Genomic DNA, 20,674 nt, shown 5'->3' on the forward strand with positions numbered 1-20,674 from the left:
TCATCCCCTGGGGCTGAGCATCATTAGAGTGATGAGTATAAACACCTGAGCATAAAACGTGGCGTGTAGGCTATTACTCATGAGGCGGTATCAGTTCTAGGGCTCACTGTGTAGACTTGGCTAGTTTGAGAAATGTGCAGTGGATTTGGAAATTGTCAGGATAAATGAGGGTGGAAAAGAAGACAGGTTTAGAGTTCAACAGTCTTATGTTCTTGAACTCACTGTGTCACTGGAGGGAAGCCAGTCAACCTCTTGAACATCAACATCCTCAGCTACGAATGGGAGAAGATTCCATGCCTGAGCAAGGGAGAGGGGGAAATTGCTTGAATAAGTAAAAAGAAGTAGTGGGTATAAGACAGGTTGTTTTTTGTTGTTGTTTTTATTGTTTTGTTTACAAAACAGTTCAGTGGCTTTTATTGTTTCTGGCAATATAATCATTTGCCATTTTGTAAACAAAGAGAACAACAGTATTTTTCTTTCTTAAGTTATTAGATTACAAAAGGCACATTTAGGAATCTTGTCTCTGGAATAGAGATATATGAGGTTATTTGTAAATCAATGGTCTTGTTTCTCCTTTACTAAAACAGCAAAATAGTATTTTGAGATTCATCCTTACAGACGGAGTGTTACATCTGACATTGGTTGTTTTATAGAAGTTGGGTCAGTCAGGAGATAATATATTTTAGATGGCTTAAGTGTGTCTTCCCTGTGGATAGCACATTCTGTAAGCCCACCCGAGGTGCCTTGAGGTCTAAGACTTGAGAGAGCACAGTCTAGAAATGTCCCGTGGAATCTGCAAAAGGCTAAACCTTGAGGAGCTCATTTGCTGCAGTTGCTAATGCTGCTTATCGGAGGTGAAGCTCTGGTCCCACCCATCCTACCACTGCAGGCGAGGCGGGGTTTTGTAAGGCAGGACCAAGGAAGTGAGCCTCAGAGAGCTCCCCTGGTCCCCCCCGACCATGCCCAGGTCAACCTCCCCAGCACAGGCTCCCAGATGGAGTTTTCCCCTCGGGCTGTTCCAAATCCCCGAGTTCGGCTTTCATTGGGAAAAAACTGTGTCCACTTGACTCTTGGTGACTTCCTGGAAATGGTGCCCTCGTCTAAGGTTAGAGGCTAGAGCAGAAGAGATCTGCCTGGATACGGATGTTCCATGGCAGGACTTGGTAGAGAATCCAGTTAGTAGCCTGAAAACTTGTGGGGTGCTCGGGCGAGCTGTGAGTGGTAATTTACTATTTTCAATCCACTGGCCCCCTTTTCTGATGTCTTGGAATGCCCACCTATGCTGGCTCCTGCTTCTGGTGACAAGGTTGCTGGTGATGTCATCCAAGGGGGCTCATTTCACGAGTAAGAGCAATGCTGGGTCCACAGCAAACTGACATCAGGGACCCAGGAGGCTGGGAATGTCTTGTCCACATCTCCACGTCTTCTGAGAGAGAGGTGTGGGGCACACCTCAGGTACAGGTTTCCTATTGCTGCTCATTTTCTCTTTTCCTTTCATCTTCCTACCATGAACACAGGGAGAGTGGCTGGCAGAGCTAGCTGCCTTGCAGTGACTGGGCGAGTGGGACGTGGGTGTACTTTGGGAGTTCTGTGGCTTGTCACTTGCTAGGCATGGATTGTGTTTTGGTTTGGGTTTTGTGCACGTCAGGGGTTTATTTTAAGTTGTTTTCAGGCGTGGATAGGCCACAGGACCTGGCTGGTCCTGGCTTCTGATTTGGACCTCATCACACAGCAGCTTCCTGGAGACAGAAGCAGGCAGGTCCTGCCGCCTTCATTTTCGCCCCATGTTTCTGGCTGCAGAAAACAACCAGCTCCAGGGAGGCTGCTCCCTGGGGGGCCCGGGGGTGGGCTTGTTAACACTGGCTTCTCCCCAAGGAAGCCTCTTGGCGCGGTTACGGTCCTCCTCCTTCCGGGACCTGCCTGGGCCATGTGCAACCCAGGTATCCTGAGACACGTGGGCCTCTGGGCCTCCGTGGGAGGGGAGCAGCTGGACACAGGGCCTGGGGCACCCTCTCATTTCAGAAGAAGGGTTTTCAGGCCGAACCCAGGCCATGGGATAAAAGGCCATCTGTCTGTCCCTTGGTGCCCAGCCCTGGCTTTCCCAAACAACATTCCTTTATGCCGGCTCCCCCGCCTCCTGCAGCCCCCGCCCCGCTGCACACAGCCTCCTTTCACTGCCTCTGCGGTCGGCTTGTTTGTTTGCCATGCAGAGGGCAGGCTTTTTGTTGTTCTCTTTTCTCTCCCCCTCATGCACCATCCAAGCACACCCTCTCTGGGGACGGTCTGGGGCACTAGAGAGGGGCTTGGGGGCTCAGGGCAGGGGCTTGGACATCCCAGTGAGTCCTCTCAGAGGGGATAAAAGAGGACGCGGGAAGGACCTCGGCGGGGACAGCCCTGGAAGTGGATTCCTGGCTGGCTCTCCCAGCAACTGTTTGCAAGTCCTTGAATCAGTGACTTGGTCCCTCTCTGCCTCCGTTTCCCTCATCCAGGGAACATGTCCTCAGGGAGAATTGTGTTGATCCCGATGAGATGTTGGCCACACGTGCAGGTGGTAATGGCACTCACCGTGGAGGTGGTGCAGCTGTCCCAGAAGCCTCGTGGCTGGGTGGGGGGTGGGGACCACCAAGTAGGCCAAGGTTTGCACTAAAGGGGGTCACGGTGCACCGGACCTCCCCCCACCCCAGTTCAGCCTGCCTCCCCAGCACAGTGCTTCCAGGTGCTGGGGAGTGACTTCCCAGGCCCCGAAGAAGGGGAGCAAGGCCACCCCTGGCTGCTTGACGAGGAACGGTGGGCTGGGGAGGGAGGTATAGTAAATCACCTACATACGAACGAGTTCCGTTCCAAGTGCACGTTCGTAAGTCCAATTTGTTCATGAGTCCAACAAAGTTAGGTAGGTACCCAACTAACACAATTGGCTATATAGTATTTACTGTAATAGGTTTATAATACTTTTCAAACAGATAATACATAAAAAACAAACACAAAAAATAAAGACAACATTTTTAATCTTACAGTACAGTCCCTTGAAAAGTACAGTAGTACAGCACAACAGCTGGCATACGGGGGCTGGCATCGAGGGAACAGGCAAGAAGAGTTACTGACTGGAGGAGGGAGAGGAGGTGGGAGATGGTAGAGCTGAAGGATCGCCAGCAACAGGAGATGGAGGGCAAGCTGCAATTTCACTCACGCCTAACGTTGACGGAACACACGTTTGCATCTTTGAAAGTTCGCAACTTGAAGGTTTGTATGTAGGGGACTTGCTGTACTCGAATGCCTACCCCTCCCAGCGCCGTCTGTGTGGGCTGCCACCAAGGGCCTGGCAGGAAGGCTGTGCTGATTGCAAGACCCTGGTTTCTGCCACCTCCTCAGATCTTGTCTCCACATCTCCTTGGACGCCTCCATCATTTGTTCTCATTCCTGGTTGGATTCCTTCTCCTTCTGTGGCCCTGAGGCAAACCCAGGAGAAACTAGTTCAGCTTGGATTCATTTGCTATTGCTGACATAACCAAGTCCCACACCCTGGGTGGCTTGGGCAACAGAAATTTACGTGTCCCAGTTCTGAAGGCTAGGTGTTCTGAAGGAGACCAAGGTGTGGCAGGCTTGGTTCCTAGCGAGGGCTGTGGGAGAGACTCTGTCCCAGGCCTCTCCCTAGCTCCTGGTACTTTGTTGGTAATCTCTGGCGGTTTGGCCCTTGCAGATGCTTCACCCTGATCTCTGCCTCTTCACATGGTGTTCTCAGTGTGTGTGTCTGTTTCCAAATTTCACCTCTTTATAGGGGCACCAGCCACATTGGATTAGGGCCCACCCTAATCACTTCACTTTAACTAATCACACCTGCAGTGACCCTAGTTCCAAATAAGGTCATGTTCTGATGGACTTGGGGTTAGGACATCAACATAGGAATTTAGAGGTGGGGTGGGCATGCGGAGGATCGAATCAGCCCTCCCTGGAGGGAACATCCTTGGTGCACAGCTGCGTCTCTGCTGCGATTCCCTCACCCTCACGGATTTGTCTCCCTTCCAGACACCATGAGGGGGGAGAGCGCCAGTAAAAGTCCGCATCCACCATCCACTTCTGCTTCCAGACACCCTGCCTCCTCTCGGCTAGCCTAGAGGGAGAAAGAGGCCCGGGTTGCCCTTCGTTGAGCCTTGCTGGGGCTCTGGTCCTCTCAGTGCTGCCCACCTGTCACCAACCCACTCAGGGCATTGGTACAGCTGGGTGGGTGCACGTGGGCTCCCCGTGGATTCCCTGTTGTGGGAACAGGAGGACAAAACCCTTGCTCTTGCCCATCCACGCCCATCCTTCTCTGAGGCTGTCCCGGGGGCAGGAGGGCTGCAGCTCACCCAGGCTTTTCAAAGTGGCGGGCTAAGGGCTGTGTTTGTATTCAGGCTGTGTTTGGCCCACATCGTGTGTTTGTTTTAAACATGCGTCAGATTTTGAAATCTGGAGATTTCACAGAGAAATCTAGTTTTCCAGTTTTTCTTAGAAGTCGGAAGGTCTGACAACACTGGGCCCCATCCTCACCTGACCTGAACCTCAGTCGGGGCTGCCCCCTTTCAACGGGGTGTGACCCCCTCCAGTTTGCTGCAGTCCCCTCCATTCCCCACAGCCTCCCCCATGCCAAGACCCCACGACAATGACCACAGGTTACTGCACGTGTTGCATTTCTTTTTTTCTCTGTACTGCTGTCTGTAGCAAAAGGGCTCCTCATGTTTTTGCTTGTCTTTTGTTTCTTGGTGCCTCGTGTTTTAAGAAAAAGGAGAGTGAGCATCTTTCCTCATGGAAGTAAAGAATATTCCTATGTATTTAGCCAAAAATAAATAAATAAAAATAAAATTAAAAAAAAAAAGTTCGCAGAGACTTCCCTGGTGGCTCAGTGGTTAAGACTCCACCTGCCAATGCAGGGGACACGGGTTCAATCCTTGGTCCGGGAAGATCCCACATGCCGCAGAGCAACTAAGCCCGTGAGCCACAACTACTGAGCCTGTGAACCACAACTCCTGAAGCTTGTGCACCTAGAGCCTGTGCTCCGCAACAAGAGAAGCCACCACAATGAGAAGCCCGCGCACCGCAACAGAGAGTAGCTCCCTCTCACCACAACTAGAGAAAGCCCATGCGCAGCAACGAAGACCCAACACAGCCAAAAATAAATAAATAATTTTTTTTTAAAGTTAATTAAAAAAAAAAAAAAAGAATATTCCTATGTGTTTAGTCCGCAAACGAAATGAGCCTGTATTATGAACCACACTCTGCCTGCTTCATTCATTGAAGGCACCTGCCCACCTTCTGAGGACAGAGCAAGAACTCGGGGTGCCTTTGCCAGAGAGAAGCACTTCTTGTTCCAAGAGGAAGATCCTCAGGTCACAAAGCAAGTTGATGAGGGAGGCTGGTCTAGAACTTTGTCTCTTCATTAAAGCTGAATCTGCAGGGTCTGGAATAGATGGTCAGACCCGGATTCTTCCCCCGAGGGCTGCCTCCCTGAGAGACAGGCATGTTGGGGGAACTGGCTGGAAGCTCAGCAAGCTGGCAGGGGACAACTCCTGGGTCCTCTGTGAGTTCGGGTCCGAGGGCATTGAACTCAGTGTGAGAGAGGAGGCGGCGGCCGAGGGAGCCCAGGAGAGGGGGCGGTGGTGTCAGCAGGACCATCTCCATGAGACAAGAGCAGTGGCTTGGGCTGACCTGAGAGGACATCATGATTCATTAGCAGCCGGGAACTGGCACTGTAGTGGGAGAAAATAGGGCTGGTGCTGCTGTTTCATGGGCTTCTTTCCCTGCAGCCTTGGACTGTGGCTGGGAGGATCTAAGGAGATCAAAACGCCCTCCTCACCTCCTGCCCCATATTGCCCAGCATGTCCAGTGGTTCCCAGCTCAGGGTGGGCAGTGCCCGCCTACCTAGTCTCCTTAGCAGGGCACATTGACCTTCTCCCCTCAAGTAGGCATCCTGCCTGCCTGGGCCCCCAGACCCTAAACAGGCCACCATCTACTCAAATATACCATTCAGCACGTATTCAGGTGCTGACCCCGTGCCAGCTGCCAGGAGCAGAGCAGTGAGCAAAGCATCAGGGTCTCTACCCTCATGGAGCTTGCATTCTGGCTTGGGAGGCAATCACAGGGAAATGCATAGGAAAGCAAGATGCTTTCAGCCCCTGAACTATCGATACTTTGCTAGGCTCACCAGCTTCTCCCAAACAGCCTTGGGGCCTGACCATAAATGTGCTTCTAGCCAGGTCTCCTGCCTGCCTTCCCAGGATGGAAAGGTCGGCAGGGCTCAAGAGGAGGGGTGGGTCTTCAGCTCCATCCTTGCTCCCCTGGGACAATCTTGTGTCCCTCGGGTAGACCCTCTAGGAAAGCTGTCATCTGACACAGGTGGGTTGGACACCGCATGTCAAGCCACATCCATCAACACTTGGGCTGATTATTCTTGTGAAAGCCATTGTGAGTCTGACTACAGAATTACTCACTTCCCTTCCCCAAAGTCTGTAGCTAATGCAATCTGAAGGCAGGACCCAGAACAATTTCCAAAACCTGGAAAAGAGCACATGTATTCTTCACTTGCCGCTGCTTTTTGGTTTTCAAAGGTTTTTGGTTTTCAGGCTTGCTTCCAGGATCAGGAGAGTCTTTTAAATAATGCATTGTGGAAGTTTCCAAGAAACTTTTTTTAAAAAGTCTTTTAGAGTCTGAGTTGTACCCTAGTCCCTAGGAATGACCTTTACATACTTCTGATTCATAGATGGTGTTTGCCCATGGAATTCAAGCGTGAGCCTGGCTCAACCATAAAATAAACACGAGGCAGGGAAGTCTGGAAACCATGGCTCAGATCAGTGTGTGTGGTGTGGCGGCTCCCAGCAGGACTCGCTTCCTGGAACACCCGCCCTCTGCCCTGGTTCGGATGGGAGCAGCCCCCGAGTGGGAATGGGAGACCTTTTGAAAACTCACAACTAGACCCTAGAAAAAGAGTCAATAAAAGACGCACTAGAGGACACTTCCTTGTACCTGAGGGCATTTCTGCTCCTGGCAGCGCCCATGTGCTGCTTGCTCCGGTTCTCCTTGAAATCTCCTCCCGTATTGGAGCTGTGTACAATCTTGTGGTTAATAAACCTGGGCTCCTGCCATGGAGGGCTGTGGTCCCGATGAGGCCACCCAGAAAGCACCTTGGTTCTATTGTCAGTCTGCGATCTATTGGCCAAAAGCCTGTCACCCACGACATGACTGCCTGGTGGTTCCAGGACCCTCAAGTTGTGATTAGCTGGGGTTGCAGGAGGACAGGAGGAAACAGCCCCATCCGTCTTCCTCTCCTTTCCCCACCCTCCATGGCAGCGCACGACCCGTGCCAGCCTTCAGACAGGAGCTGGTACAGGATTCAAGGGCAGCATCTTGGGAGAGTCCCTGACTGCTCAGGGCTGGGGAAGCAAGCTGGTGAGCCCGATGCTGGGCAGGAGCTGCTCCCCTTCCTCCTGGCTCTCAGGAAAGAGTCAGAGAGCCACGAGGATCCTCCCTCCATTTCCCTCATTCCACCCGGAATATTTCCAGCTGAACGACAACAACAACAACAAAAAACCCTTGAAAGTTCTGTTTTCATTTTCAGCCAACATCTCTCTGTGAAACTGGATTTTTAGTAATTTGTTAAGAAACCTTGGAACTGGAACAAAGAGAGCATTTGACCTACTTCCTGTTACACAGAGACTAGAGACCCACACCGGCCACCATGAACCAAGAAAACAATGATGTACAATTAATTCTCACAAAACAAAATTTTAGGTTGTAATTTCTTCTGCATTAATAAATATTTTTAAATGGAACCTTTTTTTTTTTTTTTAATCCCCCTGTAAATTTGCCAAATGCCCTTCCTTGGGAAGAACTGCCTTTTATTCTGCAAGCATGTGTTTCCTACCTATTTCTTTCATTTATGAAATGCTGCTGCTAATTTTAAAAATATTTTTTAATATATGTTTTTCATGTATTTATTTTATTTACTCTTTTTTTTTTGGCTGCATTGGGTCTTTGTTGCTGCGCACGGGCTTTCTCTAGTTGAGGCGAGCGGGGGCTACCCTTCATTGCGGTGCGTGGGCTTCTCATTGCGGTGGCTTCTCTTATTGCAGTTGCAGAGCACGGGCTACAGGCACGCGGGCTTCAGCAGTTGTGGCGCATGGGCTCAGTAGTTGTGGCTCACGGGCTCTAGAGCACAGGCTCGGTAGTTGTGGCGCACGGGTTTAGTTGCTCCGCGGCACGTGGGATCTCCCCAGACCAGTGCTCAAACCTGTGTCCACTGCATTGGCAGGCAGATTCCCAACCACTGCGCCACCAAGGAAGCCCCTTTTTTAATATCTTTATTTGGCAAAATAAGATGCTGGTAATTTCATGTCAGACTAATGTACTTTCAGTTCTGCTCATGCCTATCTTGTGGACTACCCTTGGCCAAAGGGCACTGAGAATATATGGCCCAGATTATTGGACTTTGACCCTTGTGTCTGGGCACCACCCCACGCAGCCCAGGTGGCATTCTAAGATGGTGTGTTCAGTGTCCTGGGCGACCTCTCTCTTCCAAGCAGATGTGCTCACCCCCCATTCTTTATATATTTCCAAGGAGCATGAGCCTGGCAGAGTTTCAGGGCTCCACCCTGAATAACACAGTCAGGATCCCCTGAGGTTCCTGCCACATCTCAGGGGTCTGGAGTGTCAGGGGATCGTGGCTATGTTGCAAAGAGCGAACACTGAAACATGATCCACTTGAGAAGTATGAGTGGAGATGTAATATTTTCAAGAGCCCACCCTAGGTAACTTGAAGAGAGGAAACAGTAGTTTCCTGGCCTGTTAGAATCTATTGTTCGTCCACCATTGGACAAACAAGATCATGGCCGGAACATGCAAAAACAATAAGAGGAAGGAAATTGTAAATACCAACTGAGGCAGTGGGACACATGGAAAGTGTGACTTATTTTTAAGTTGGAAAATGAAGAGCTCATTTCTGGCTAGAATGGTTAGGGAAGAAGTACATGGTTGTCAAGAGAATATTCTGGAGCCCAACTGCGGCTCTACCCCTCATTAGCTGTGGGGCTCCTTCATGCCTTGGCCCTCCCATCCGTCAAGTGGGAATAATAATCATGCTGCTTCATATGGTTGTTATGCAGATGAAAGGGCTGGGCACATGGTAGGCCTTCATGAATATTAACCGTTGTCATCATGCTAGATAGGATGACATATGAGGAGAAAAACGCGAGGCATGTTGAGAAAATGGCAAGTCGTCCCTACCAGTGAGAGGGAAAAATTAGGCTTAATTCAAAGGCGTGACAGGAGAAGAGCTTGGAAATACAGGGGAAAGACGTTAAATACAAGGAAGTCAAGGATAAGCCGACCTACAGAGGAGGATAGCGTGTTCCCTCCTAGGAAAGTGGTCAGAGGGTCAGACTATAATGTCAGCTGTTGGAAACGTACTCCCGGAGCAAGGAGCAGGACCAGTGTTAGAGAGACGTTGCGGAGTCTTCTGAGCTGATGTGTGATTGGCACGTTGCAGATGTTCAAACACCTATGTCTGTGGATGAGTGGGTGACAGCAGTGGGTGTGGATCAGATCCTTGTAGGAGGGAGGAATTAAGGGAAGAGGCAGGGGACCATGGTGATACTTCACTGAGACCACCAGCCCCTGAAGAGGAGGCGGATGTGGAACCAGGGCTTCTGTCCCCGCAAACTCCCCTCGATGATCCCATTTCTTAGGGTTTCTTTGGTTTCCACCGCCTTCTGCCCTCCTGTCCATCACTACTCCGGGCATCCCAGCCTTCATCACAGTGGGTCTGCAGGTCCAGCTCGCCTCCTGGGCCACACAAGCTCTCCACACCACGCCAGCAGCAGCAGTCCATGAAAAAAGCTTCAGGTGGCTATAAGCTAAGTGAATGAGCCGCATAAGATGGAGGTCAAAGTGCTAATGGGAGCTCAGTTCCCATGGCCTGAAATAGGATGTTCCACGTGGGGGAGGCATGAGCCCTGCTGGGTTCTGGCCTGGTCCCATCACACCCACCTTGGAAGAGGAGCCGGAACCAATCATTATGCTTAGAGACCCTGTTATGTCCTGAGAGGGTCTTGTGGAAAAGCAGATGGCAGTGGTCCTTATGTATGTAGAAGCTGCCAGGCGAAGAAGAACCTGTACAGTCCTGGAGGGGAAGAGCCAGGAGTGGTCCCTGGAAACTGAGGCAGCCAGCTGAGCAGAAAGGAGACTTTCCTAAGGACTCGAGCTCTCAGAAAACAGCCCAGCCTTAAGTGACCAGAAGCACAGGCTGGATAGATGAGGGCTCTGTGCCCAGTGCTGAAAAGTGATGACCATTTCTTCTGCTTCCAGTTGTTGTTTAGATGCACGTGCCCCAAACAGGTCTGTGTCTGCCACTCAGGGATGTCTGAAAAGTGTAGCGCAGACAAAAACATCAAATGCTAATTTGAGTGATAACCCCTTCCCTGCTTGGGATGGGTGGACCCCAAGACAAGCCTTGTGTGGAGAGAGATGCATGGAGTTGTAGTGAATGAGAGGGGTTGGAGGTGCAGAGAAGGATTAGATCACCCTACTTAAGAAAGGACTTGGGGTGAACGGGAGAAAAGAACTACCCAGGAGGGAGGGAGAACCAATAGGTCCATGATTGGAGGCGCTCGGAGGTATTTTAAGGGTAGAACAGAATTAGAAGGGACAAGATTCTTATATGACATTTATTTTTGATACTTAGGGAGTTTCCTTGTATGAAATACTATAAAATCCACTCCATCCTCAAGAGGTCATCAGAGATGCTTTTGAGAAGAATTCAGGTATTAGCATGGTGACAAAGACTAAAAATACTGAGATACCCAGACCAAGACAGGACCATGAAAGCCCGCTTTTACTTGGGTTACATATGGGTTTTCCCAGAAACTGACAGCGTCACTGTCACCATCAAGTTCTCTTCATTCATTTGGAAGCAAAAAATGTAAGAATCGTAGCAACAGAAACCCCAACTGGCTGCTCAAACACTCTTCTTGGGTTCTTGCCAATATCCAGGTTCCAAGGGCCCCTTCTCCATGGCCACCACAGCTTCCTTTAGTCACAGGGACGCAGAGGACACCCCCCACCATTGGTAAGCGCTCTCCCCACCTTCCTGGAGGGAAGCCTGCATTTTACCTACGTGCCGGCCTGCCCTCTCTGGCCTCGCCCCACATGACGTCAGGGCCAGCTGGAGCCATGTGATTTTCCCAGTACATTCCATTTCCTTCTGCCTTTGCCTCTTTGCTCCGTCCATTTGACCTTGAGCCCATCTGGGTTCTCCTCTGCCAGTCCCGCCCCACGTGTGGCCGCTGACCCACACCTGGGAGTTCCTGGAGGGACGGCTCCCTCACGCTCTGCTGCCTTTCTTTCTTGTGGGCGTGTGGACCTAGCTGCCCAGCCTGTGGCCCACGAGCTCTGTAGAATTACCAGGAAGAGAGGCAGGTGATGTAGTCATTGGGCGTGACCCAGTGAGCCTGCCAGGTCCCCTGGGTGCCACCCTGTGACTCTTTACCTGACACCTGTCAGGGGCCTGAGGAAAGGCTGGCAGGGATCTCCTGGGCCAGGGCATTCCCACTCACTGCTCTCATTTCCCTCCAGTCTCCCTGCCAGCTTCTATCCTCCCCCAGATCTTTTGCCTCTTGTTTTTATGGGTATTATTTTCTCTTTCAGAGAGAAGAAAAGAGCAGAGAATAAGACCACCCACATCAGTGTCTACCCTTTTTCAAGTGCACTTGGTGCCCTTGATTTCCGCCCACCCTGCCCTGCCATGGTGCTCCCACCACTCCTGACTGCCTCATCGTGGGGCAGTTGGGGGTTCTCTTCCTTCGCCCACTGTGGGTAATCCCCTTGTGTCTCCTCTCCCCAGGGTTCTGTGGAGAATGGGGCTGTGACCTCTGCAAGCACTCAGAAGACAGACCCTGCGATGGAGCCGAAGCTCAAAGCAGTGGACTGGGACAAGGTAGTGGGCACAAGACTGGGTGGGGTGATGGTCGGGGCTCCCAGGGCCGAGGACAGGGTGCGTGGAGCCACAGGCTATGGTTATTCATGACGTTTGCCCAGGGAAGATGAGAACCGAGGAGCAGGTGCCCACAGCTCACAAGCACGACCTGGGGCAGCAAACCTGGACTGAGGTTATGGTGGGTCTGGGGAAATGACACACGAGATCTGTGCAGAACCAGGCTCCAAGGACCCCAGAGGGAGGTCGCCCACAGGGACCCCTGCAGCTGAGAAGGGCACGATGACAGGGTCAGGAGGCCTAGACGCGCCCAGCTTGGCCAGCGCACAAGGCAGAGCTGCCCCAGGTGCCGGCGACCACTCGCAGGAGTGGCCGGCCCGGGAGCCTGCGGAGGCCGGCAGGGAAAGGGCTGCAGCCTTCTGTAGCATGTGGCTGCGGAGCCTGATGACAGACCTCTCTTGGTGCTGGGAGACCAGCATCTTGCTGTGATTAGGCACACCCATTTTCTGGCTAGGGAAGTGCTAGAGGAGCTGGGTAGTCACAGGTGGCAGTGGAGTCAAGAGGAGGGAGGGGTAGCATTGCCTGGGGGTTCTGGAGAGAACCAGACCTGGGTGTCATTTCCCTCCAACCTGGGTCATAGGACTTTCTCAATGTCATGTCGCCATTTCCTCCTGTAATAGACATAAGTGTGTATGTCTATAAATGTCCCCAACCTGTGCTGGACACTGGGAACAAGAGACCAACAGGACAGGCCATTGCTTTCAGGGAGCTCACAATCTGGTGCGGAGGGCAGATCTCCCCCCAGACATGTTATTACAACATGGGAAGATGCGAGAACCACACCCAAGGGACACAGGTGACCAGAGGAGGCCCCCACTGATTGTTTGCTGGGCCCCTTTTGCCAGGACTCCTGAGGCCCTGACCCTAGGAACTCAGAGATGGCATCTGTCACGTGGGAATCGCCTCTGCCTCTGGGGAAGCCCATCAGCCCAGGGCTAAGACGCCTTCGGGTGCTTCACTAAAGAGGCCGGGACAAGTGGTCCTGTGCTCCATCCCCTTCAAGCAGGCCTGTGACTGAAAGGGAAATTGAAGGCCGTCAAGGGGAAAGGCTTGCATAGGCCACGCAGTATGTTCCCAGAGGGCTCACTGGACCTGGTCTCCTGACCTTGACGCCGGACTCAGCCACTATTGCTCATTGCCCAGGCCAGGGGCACAGGTTGAGGGTCTCAGTACAAACGGCTGACTTCTCTGGAAACTTTGGGGACCTGGGCTTGTTCTGCACGAGGGCAGGATGGAGGGGGAGACAGCCAGCTTGAATGGGACAAGGATCCTGGAAGCTGGTGGAGTCAGGACCTCGACTTGAAAAAGGAGGAGCTGTGGTGGGAGACGAGGAAGGTGTGGGGATGAGGGTAGGACCAGAGAGTGAGCTGCAGCATGTCGAGCTCTGGGCTCAGCGGCCAGTGGACGGTGCTGAAAGGACCACATGAAGAGGGGTCCTTGGGGCCAGCATGTGTGGGCTTGGTTTAGGGGTTGAAGGTTGGAAAGAAAATACTCTACAGAGGGCTGAGCAGGCCTGGGGTGGGGAGGCAAGAAAGAATCATCCTAGAAGGGAGGGGACTGTCACATGAGCCTGGCTGGGGACTGGCAGATCACTGCTCAGGGGAGGGGTCCTCCCAGTTTCCCTGGGCTGCCCTGGGCACAAGGCAGACGGATCAAGTCCCCCAGGCCTGTTCCACCATCCACCCTGACCCTACCCAAGGGGAAGAGAGACCTCCCCTCCCCCTCCTCCCCGGGCCCTGCCCAGGCTCCTCTCCAGCACATCCTGGTCATACCTGACTCACCTTCCCCGCCTCTGTCATTCTCTCTCTCTCACACACTCTCTCTTCCTCCTCTCCCTCTTCCTTTGTCCCTGGGCTGAGAGAGAGGGGCAAGGGCTGGCCCAAGAGGCGGTGTGGAGACCCACTGGGAGCAATGGGGGGTCAGCTTCATGCCTCCCCCAGGCCCTGAGAAGACCCAGCTCGAGGAACTCACTTCCCAGGGAGAGCGGACAGTGCTTTCCTTGCTTTTTTCTCCTTTTTTATTCATCTACCGCGTGGTCAGTCCCAGCCCCTTTGCGGGGAGATGAGAGGCTGGGAGACCCCCCCATCTGTTTCTGACCCAGGCCAGGGTCTGGACCTTGAGGAGCTCTAGAGAAAGGCCAAGAGGCAGCAGCTTTGTCTCAGCTGGGGTTCCTGGGCCTGGGGTGGACTTGCCAAAGGTAACCCTTCATGTTTTGCATTCACGGGAAGCCCCTCTAGGTGCTGCTAAGGAAGGGAGTCTTGGTTACCATGGCCCAGCCTCCCTGGTCCTAGAAGCTGGGGGACAGAGTCAGCCATGCTGGAAAGAGGGAGGGAAACTGGGATGGGGGTGCTGGGGCAGAGAGTGGAGGGCGGAGAGTTCTGAAAAGACAGGAGAAAAGGCCAGGAAGCAAGCCCGGGGGGCCCTGTCCTGCTTAGAGGTGCAGTATCATCTGACTCTCGAGCTCTGCATGGGATTTTATTGGAACAATTTCTGAATCATACCTTGCATCACTTCTTGGGCAGGACCCAAGTTTCCTTGTGGGACAAGAAACCAGGTTGTATCTCTTTACCCCACACTACGCCCTACATGTCTCTCCCTGTTTTCTGGAACCCAGCCAGCTCGGGAGCTACCCCAGTAGAGGTAGACAGAGCGCCCACTGCTCCTGGCTTCTGGGCACACCGGTTCCATTTGTCCCACGACCTCTTTTGTTCCTACACTGTGTCCTTGGCAGGCTTCCCATTAGGGGGCCAGGGTCCTGGGAACCACATTGAACTAGTGTGATTTGAGGGGTTTGCAGATCCCCCTGGACAGCTAACGGGACAGTTAACGGGAGTTAACACTGGATTAACTCTTCGTTCATTGAGCTCTTACCCAGTGCCAAACACAGGATAAGAGCTTTAGGCTAAGCACTTTAATGATACTATCTTTTATCAACAACACAAGGTGATAATGATCCTGATTTAACTAATGAGGAAGTTCTTCAGCCCAAGGTCAAAGTCACTCTGCTGGTTAGCGTAGGGGATCACAGCTGAGCCCCCTGCCCTGCCCCCTCCATGTGTCCTGGAGCCCTTCCACCCTGGTGGCTGGCCAAGAATAAGACCTTGCGGCCTGTGACTGGGAGGCCGGGGGGGTGGCAGAAGGCAGGGAGGAGGCCGAGCAGGTACTCAGGGAGGTGTCTTCAAAACTTGGCACCTCCTCTCTGCATCCTGCTTCCATCAGGCTCCTGGAGGCCGCCAACAGGTGTCACAGAGCAAACTGCAGCTCCCCAACCTCCCTGCCCCTACACACACACACACACACACGCACGCACGCACGCACGCACACACACACACACACACCCCTTGGCATCAGGGGCTGCCTGGCAAAGATGTTGATTTTGCCCAGTGAGTTTTACCCTTTCACGACCCTCACATAAGTCACTGAGAACCTGGGCAAGTAACACCTGGATCGGAACCAGCGCCCCTCGGGCAGCCGCCCCTGGGACAGGGCCGACCTCGACACCATGGGTGCTGGCTTCCTTCCCAGGACTCTGCCCCCCAGTCACCTGGGGCCCCCTTGAGCCTCCCTTCTCCCTTTGGCCCGCCCCAGAGTAGGGGTGTGGAGGGTCTGGCTGCAGAGGGATCCACAGGGGGTCCCCAGGATTGTCCTCCTGGCCCAGAGCCTCTCAAGTTTCCTCCCTGCTCGTCCCCTTGCCCAGAGGTCTGGGCCCCTCTTCTAAAGAGCTCAGCTATACTCAAAAAATACCCCTCGGGGAGACACCAGGCAGGCTGGCTGGGGGGCAGGAGGTGCCACTGGGTGACCACAGGCAGTTGCGGCCTGTTTTTCCATCAAGAAGAAGGAGGAAATTATTCCTGCCCTGTATTGTGTGGGGTGTCGGAAAGTGAGCTGCCAGTGAAAGACCACCCCGCCTGGCCTTGGGCTGGGCACCCGGGGCACAGCATGCCATCCTTCCTCTCTCCTGGGCCTCGGCCCACTCGACCCCCCGCTCCCTGTCACTCTCACCCCCTGGACCTCCGCAGCGGGGAGCACGAGGCCACCCCCTCTGGGTACGGGAAGGTTATAGGACACGGGCAGGGGAGGCAGAACACGCCCCTGTGGACTTGAGCTTGTCCAGCTGGGAGCCCCCAGTTAGACCTCAGGGAATAGGCCTGCACTCACCCCTGCAAGGCCACCAAGAGCCGCGGCACTAGACACCCCTGCTGGACCCCTCACAGACTCTGTGCCAGAGAACCCACTGCCGTGGGGGTCCTGAGCCGGCTGAGAGCGGCCTCCCGGCCTCGTGGTTAGGACCTCGGGCTCCGGAGCTGGGCGGCAGAGGTGCCGCATGTGTAGCTGAGCATCTAGCCTAAGTCTCCTCATCTGTCAAATGAGCTCATCAGAGGCCCCAACTTCCAAAATTCCAGCTTCCAAGAATATTGGACCTGAAGTCTGAGCCCAGGGGCCTGTTACAAGGATGCAGAAACAGTGGCTGGAATTCTCGTCCTTCCCGGGCACCGTCCCCCGCCCCGCCCCTGCTCCTGCTGGTTGGAAGCCCCTCCCCCACCTCCCTGGCCCAGAAAGCTGCCCTAGAGCTGTGAGCTCTGGGGTTTGGGTACACATTTCTTTCAACAATCGCCTCAGCTCACAGCTGCGGTGGTGGGAGGAGCTGCTGACAGAGAGCAGCTGCCCCCTCTCCCCACGTTTGCCCCTCGCCCTGTCTGGGGATGAGCAGATTCCCACTCCTGAGCTGGGGCTGCCCCTGGGAAGAGTTATGTGCCACCTGGCCCCTGTGCTGCCCAGGAGGAGAGACCTCTGGAGAACGGGTGGGGCGAGAAAAGAGGCCCTCTCCCCACCCTGGCAGCGCCCTTCCACCCACCCTCTGGGCAGCAGGCTGCCCTTTTCCCCCGCTGGCCCTGCTGCAGCTGCATTCCTGGCATAGCCCGGGGAGACTCCCTCCCCCTACCTCCCGTTAGGGCAGGGACAGAGCTGCATGGGGGAGGGGAATGGGACACCAGGTGCTTGGGCCAAACTCACCCCGACTTACACGACTTACACGTGTGCTCCCTGGGACTTGGCCTGTTGCTCTGGGTCTTTGAGTTCACTCGAGCCCGCCCCCCCCCCCCCACCACCACCCTCAACAAGTGCACTCAAGAGCAGTTTCTGGACATATCCTCACCCTCATCCATGCAGTCTGGCTTTAGCTGGGTGACCCTGAGTGAATCACTTGCCCTCTCTGAGCATTAGGTTCCACAGCTGTAAAAGGAGGATTTGCTATCGTGAGGGTAGCAACGGAAACCCCCAGATGCCTGGGAACTGGAGGCGTGATCAGTGGGCTGTTCCCCCCTCCTTCCCCCACCCAGCTTCCTTCCGAGGTCCGCAGACCTTTGCTGACGCCTTCCCTGTCTCCCCTGAGCCTTAGGAAGTAGGGGTGGGAGAGGGCCAGGAGCAGGCAGCTCTGGAGGAAGAGAGCCGTTTATGTGGGAGGGTTAAGGGGCCAAGGGGTCCCGGCCAGGTAGAATAGGAAGTGAAATTTATCCTGAGTCCCTTCCTACCTCATTGGATCCGAGCCATCATCTCTTGCCATCCCCCCTTCTCAGACAGTTGCCATGTTGGAAATGACCAGCAAGCGAGAGGTGTTGAATTAGCACCCACCTGAGACTTTCTCATCAGTGAGCACGACTGGAAGAGAATTGAGAAGGGACACCCTGTGTGTGCATGTACTGTCTGAATCAGGGTGGAGCCCATGGTGAATGTCCCAGCTCCTGGGAGATTGTGTGGAGGATGTTACGAGCTTGGGGGAGGCGGGAAGGGAGGCTCCTACTACAGGACCAACCAGCCTTATCTGAAGAGTCACCTGACCCCTCCTGGCCTCAGTGTCCTCCTTCTCAAAGTGGGGAGGAAGTCAGCCAAGCTGCATTTCTACACTTAATGTGGAAGGGTAGCTTTACTGCCCCTGGCATAGCAGGACTGCCAGCGGGGAGAGTGCAGGTGTCAGCCTTTGAGGACTGAGGGGGATGTTTGCAGACAGGAAAGTGAGCCTTCTTGGGATTCCTCCGCCGTGGTCCTTCATCCCCCAGGGTGAAGTGGCCCTTCCTGGGCACCAGTGAGGGCTACCTTGCAGAAATGCACGGGGGGCTAGACACAGAGCCCAGGTTCCAGGCCCTCCAAGGCCAGCCAGCCAAGTCAGAGGACCCTTGGGACCAACTCAAGACAGCAAGTCCGCCCTTTGTACAGTGGCCAGTGCCCACTGGTCTAGCCAGGGAGGAACCCAAGTCATGTCCAAAGATCCAGTGGGCAACAGGCCATCAAATGAGAGACGCTTGTGTCTGGGAGGAGAGGCTGGCTCTGTTTCCATCATGCCTGTAAACAAGCAGCTCTCCGGCCATCTGACTCCAGCTTGTCCATACATTCTCTGTCCGTCTGTTCTGTTCCCTTCGCAACAGGGTGTTAGATTCAGGCTGGAATCCCTGCTTGCTGCTAGACCTAGACGTTTCCTCCTGGGTCTCAACTGAATCAAGCTTATGAATCCCATGCTGTTTTCTGTTCGCTTTACAAAATAAGGGCAAAACGGATCAACAGAAAAAATTTTCCCAAACCACTGCTTGGCTGACAGAGAGGCCTGCCTGTTCACGTACCTGTGCCACAACTGGAAACATTTCTTGTCTGAGGTAGCTGAGTCTGAATTAAGTGTCGTGTGTAACATGCAAAAGTGGAACATGTAAAAACCAGGGCTTTCGCTTGAGATAGATGGTGATAAGCTATGGATGCATATTATCATCCTTTGAACAGCAACTAAGAAATATACAAAAACGCATAGCTGAAGTGCCAACAGAGCAGATAATATAGAATATTTTAAATTCTTGATCAACACAAACAAGTCAAGAAGGGAAGAACAGAGGAGACAAACAGAAAGCAAATAGCAAGACAACATTAAATGTAAATGGACTGAATACTCCAATTAAAAGGCAGAGAGTGTCTGACTAGATCGAAAAGCAAGACCCAACTATACACTGTCTGCAAGAGATGCACTTTAAATTTAAAGGCGTGTGCAAGGTGAAATTAAAAAAGGGTGGGGAAAGAAAGACCATGCAACCACCAAGTATAAGGAAGCCTTGCTAAAATCAGACAAAGTGGACTTCAGGACAAGGAGTATTACCAGGGACTATTTCCCAATAATAAAGGGGCCAATTCATCAAAAATGTCTTCACTGGGCAGCCTTGGGCATGTTACTCACCTTCAATTTCCTCATCTGCAAACGACAACAATAAAAGTACCCACCTAGTTATGGGTACAGTGAGGATCACAGGACTTAACTCACGTCAGGTGTTTAGAAACATGCTTGGCACATAACCAGTGCTCTGTGACTGTTAGCCCTCAGTTCCTGACACCACGTCCCTGTCACCCCCAGTGGCCGCCGAATGCCCTGCATTGGACGTTCATTGACACCCACTGAGTACCAGACGCTGGGCACGTGGCGCCCTCTCTCCTATTGTGGGTGGTGGGTCCAGGCACACCCGGCTTTACAGACGAGAGAGCCGAGAGGCTCTGAGAGGTAAAGGCACTTGCCCAGGATCCCACAGCTGATAAAAGGCAGAGTCAGGCTTGTAAGGTGGTCACCTGACTCCAAGGTCATTTTTCTTTACTGATTTTGGTCTAGATTAATCTTCAATACACGGACTCATCAAAAATCTTCAAGGGCTTCTGAAGCCTCCAAACTTTTTTGACCTTGCATCCCTATTAACTAAACGTTTTGAGCACATTCTCCATTATATGTCCATTTAAATTATCTACAAATTATTTGTGCGAGCTAATGTACTCTTGTATTATGTACATTAGAAAACATTCAAATATGGTTTATATATGAAAGAAATATATCAAAAAGAGTCTCTAATATTTTCTCCTCACCTCTGGGGATCAGCCTGTGAGTATCCCTGGGGTACACATACATCCCTACCTTGGAGACAGCCAGCCTGGAAGATGAAGTGACAACTCCTGGGCCTGATACTGGGTGTCCTGTCATCTAAAGCCCTCAGAAGATCTCTTTCTACTGCCCCACAGACCAATGTCAAGGAATCAAATGGGCCACAATCATTCTCAACTCCACATCTATGCCCATACTCCCTCCCCACCTCCTTTCCCTTCTCCCCCTTCCCAAGTATTCCATATTGTATGAGCTCAACCCAAATCCTAGGTTCTGTGGCAAAGCCCTCCTCTCCTACCCTAGACCCGGGCATTTGTACCAATCATTCTGCCTCCCAACCTCAGCCTGCCTGCATCACCATTAAATTTTCTTGCCTGGCATGTCTCACCTTGCTGAGTACTTTATGTGGGTACCATTATTATTACTTCCATTTCATAGCTAGGTAAACTGGGGCTCAGAGAGGTCAAGTAATTTCCCCAAGGTCACACAGTAAGTGATAGAGCCTGTCTCTAGAGTCTGAACTGTGCTTCAGCACTAAGCTATGTGAAGCAAAGATGGTCTCTTACATTGTTGTTTATTCTTCCCAGCAACTAACATAGAAATATAGATATATGTCAAGCAAAGTGCTGAACGAATGATTGTTTGAATGGGTGAATGAATGAATTACACAGGCCACCACTAAGAAGAAAGCCCTTGGACTTCTCTGGTGGGGCAGTGGTTAAGAATCCACCTGCCCGTGCAGGAGACATGGATTCGAGCCC

The 20,674-nt window shown here is 52.7% G+C and overlaps 1 protein-coding gene across 1 annotated transcript in view; it reads left to right on the top strand.

Moving 5' to 3' along the window:
• Positions 1-20,674, top strand: part of FA2H (fatty acid 2-hydroxylase) — a 51,664-nt gene that overhangs the window by 17,706 nt on the left and 13,284 nt on the right. The window contains exon 2 of the mRNA XM_079907609.1: positions 11,864-11,956. Within this exon, the coding sequence (XP_079763735.1) occupies positions 11,864-11,956 (93 nt within the window). The remainder of the gene's footprint in view (positions 1-11,863; positions 11,957-20,674) is intronic.

The sequence above is a fragment of the Stenella coeruleoalba genome (assembly GCF_951394435.1).
Source record: "Stenella coeruleoalba genome assembly, chromosome: 20".
Classification (NCBI taxonomy): Eukaryota; Metazoa; Chordata; class Mammalia; order Artiodactyla; family Delphinidae; genus Stenella; species Stenella coeruleoalba.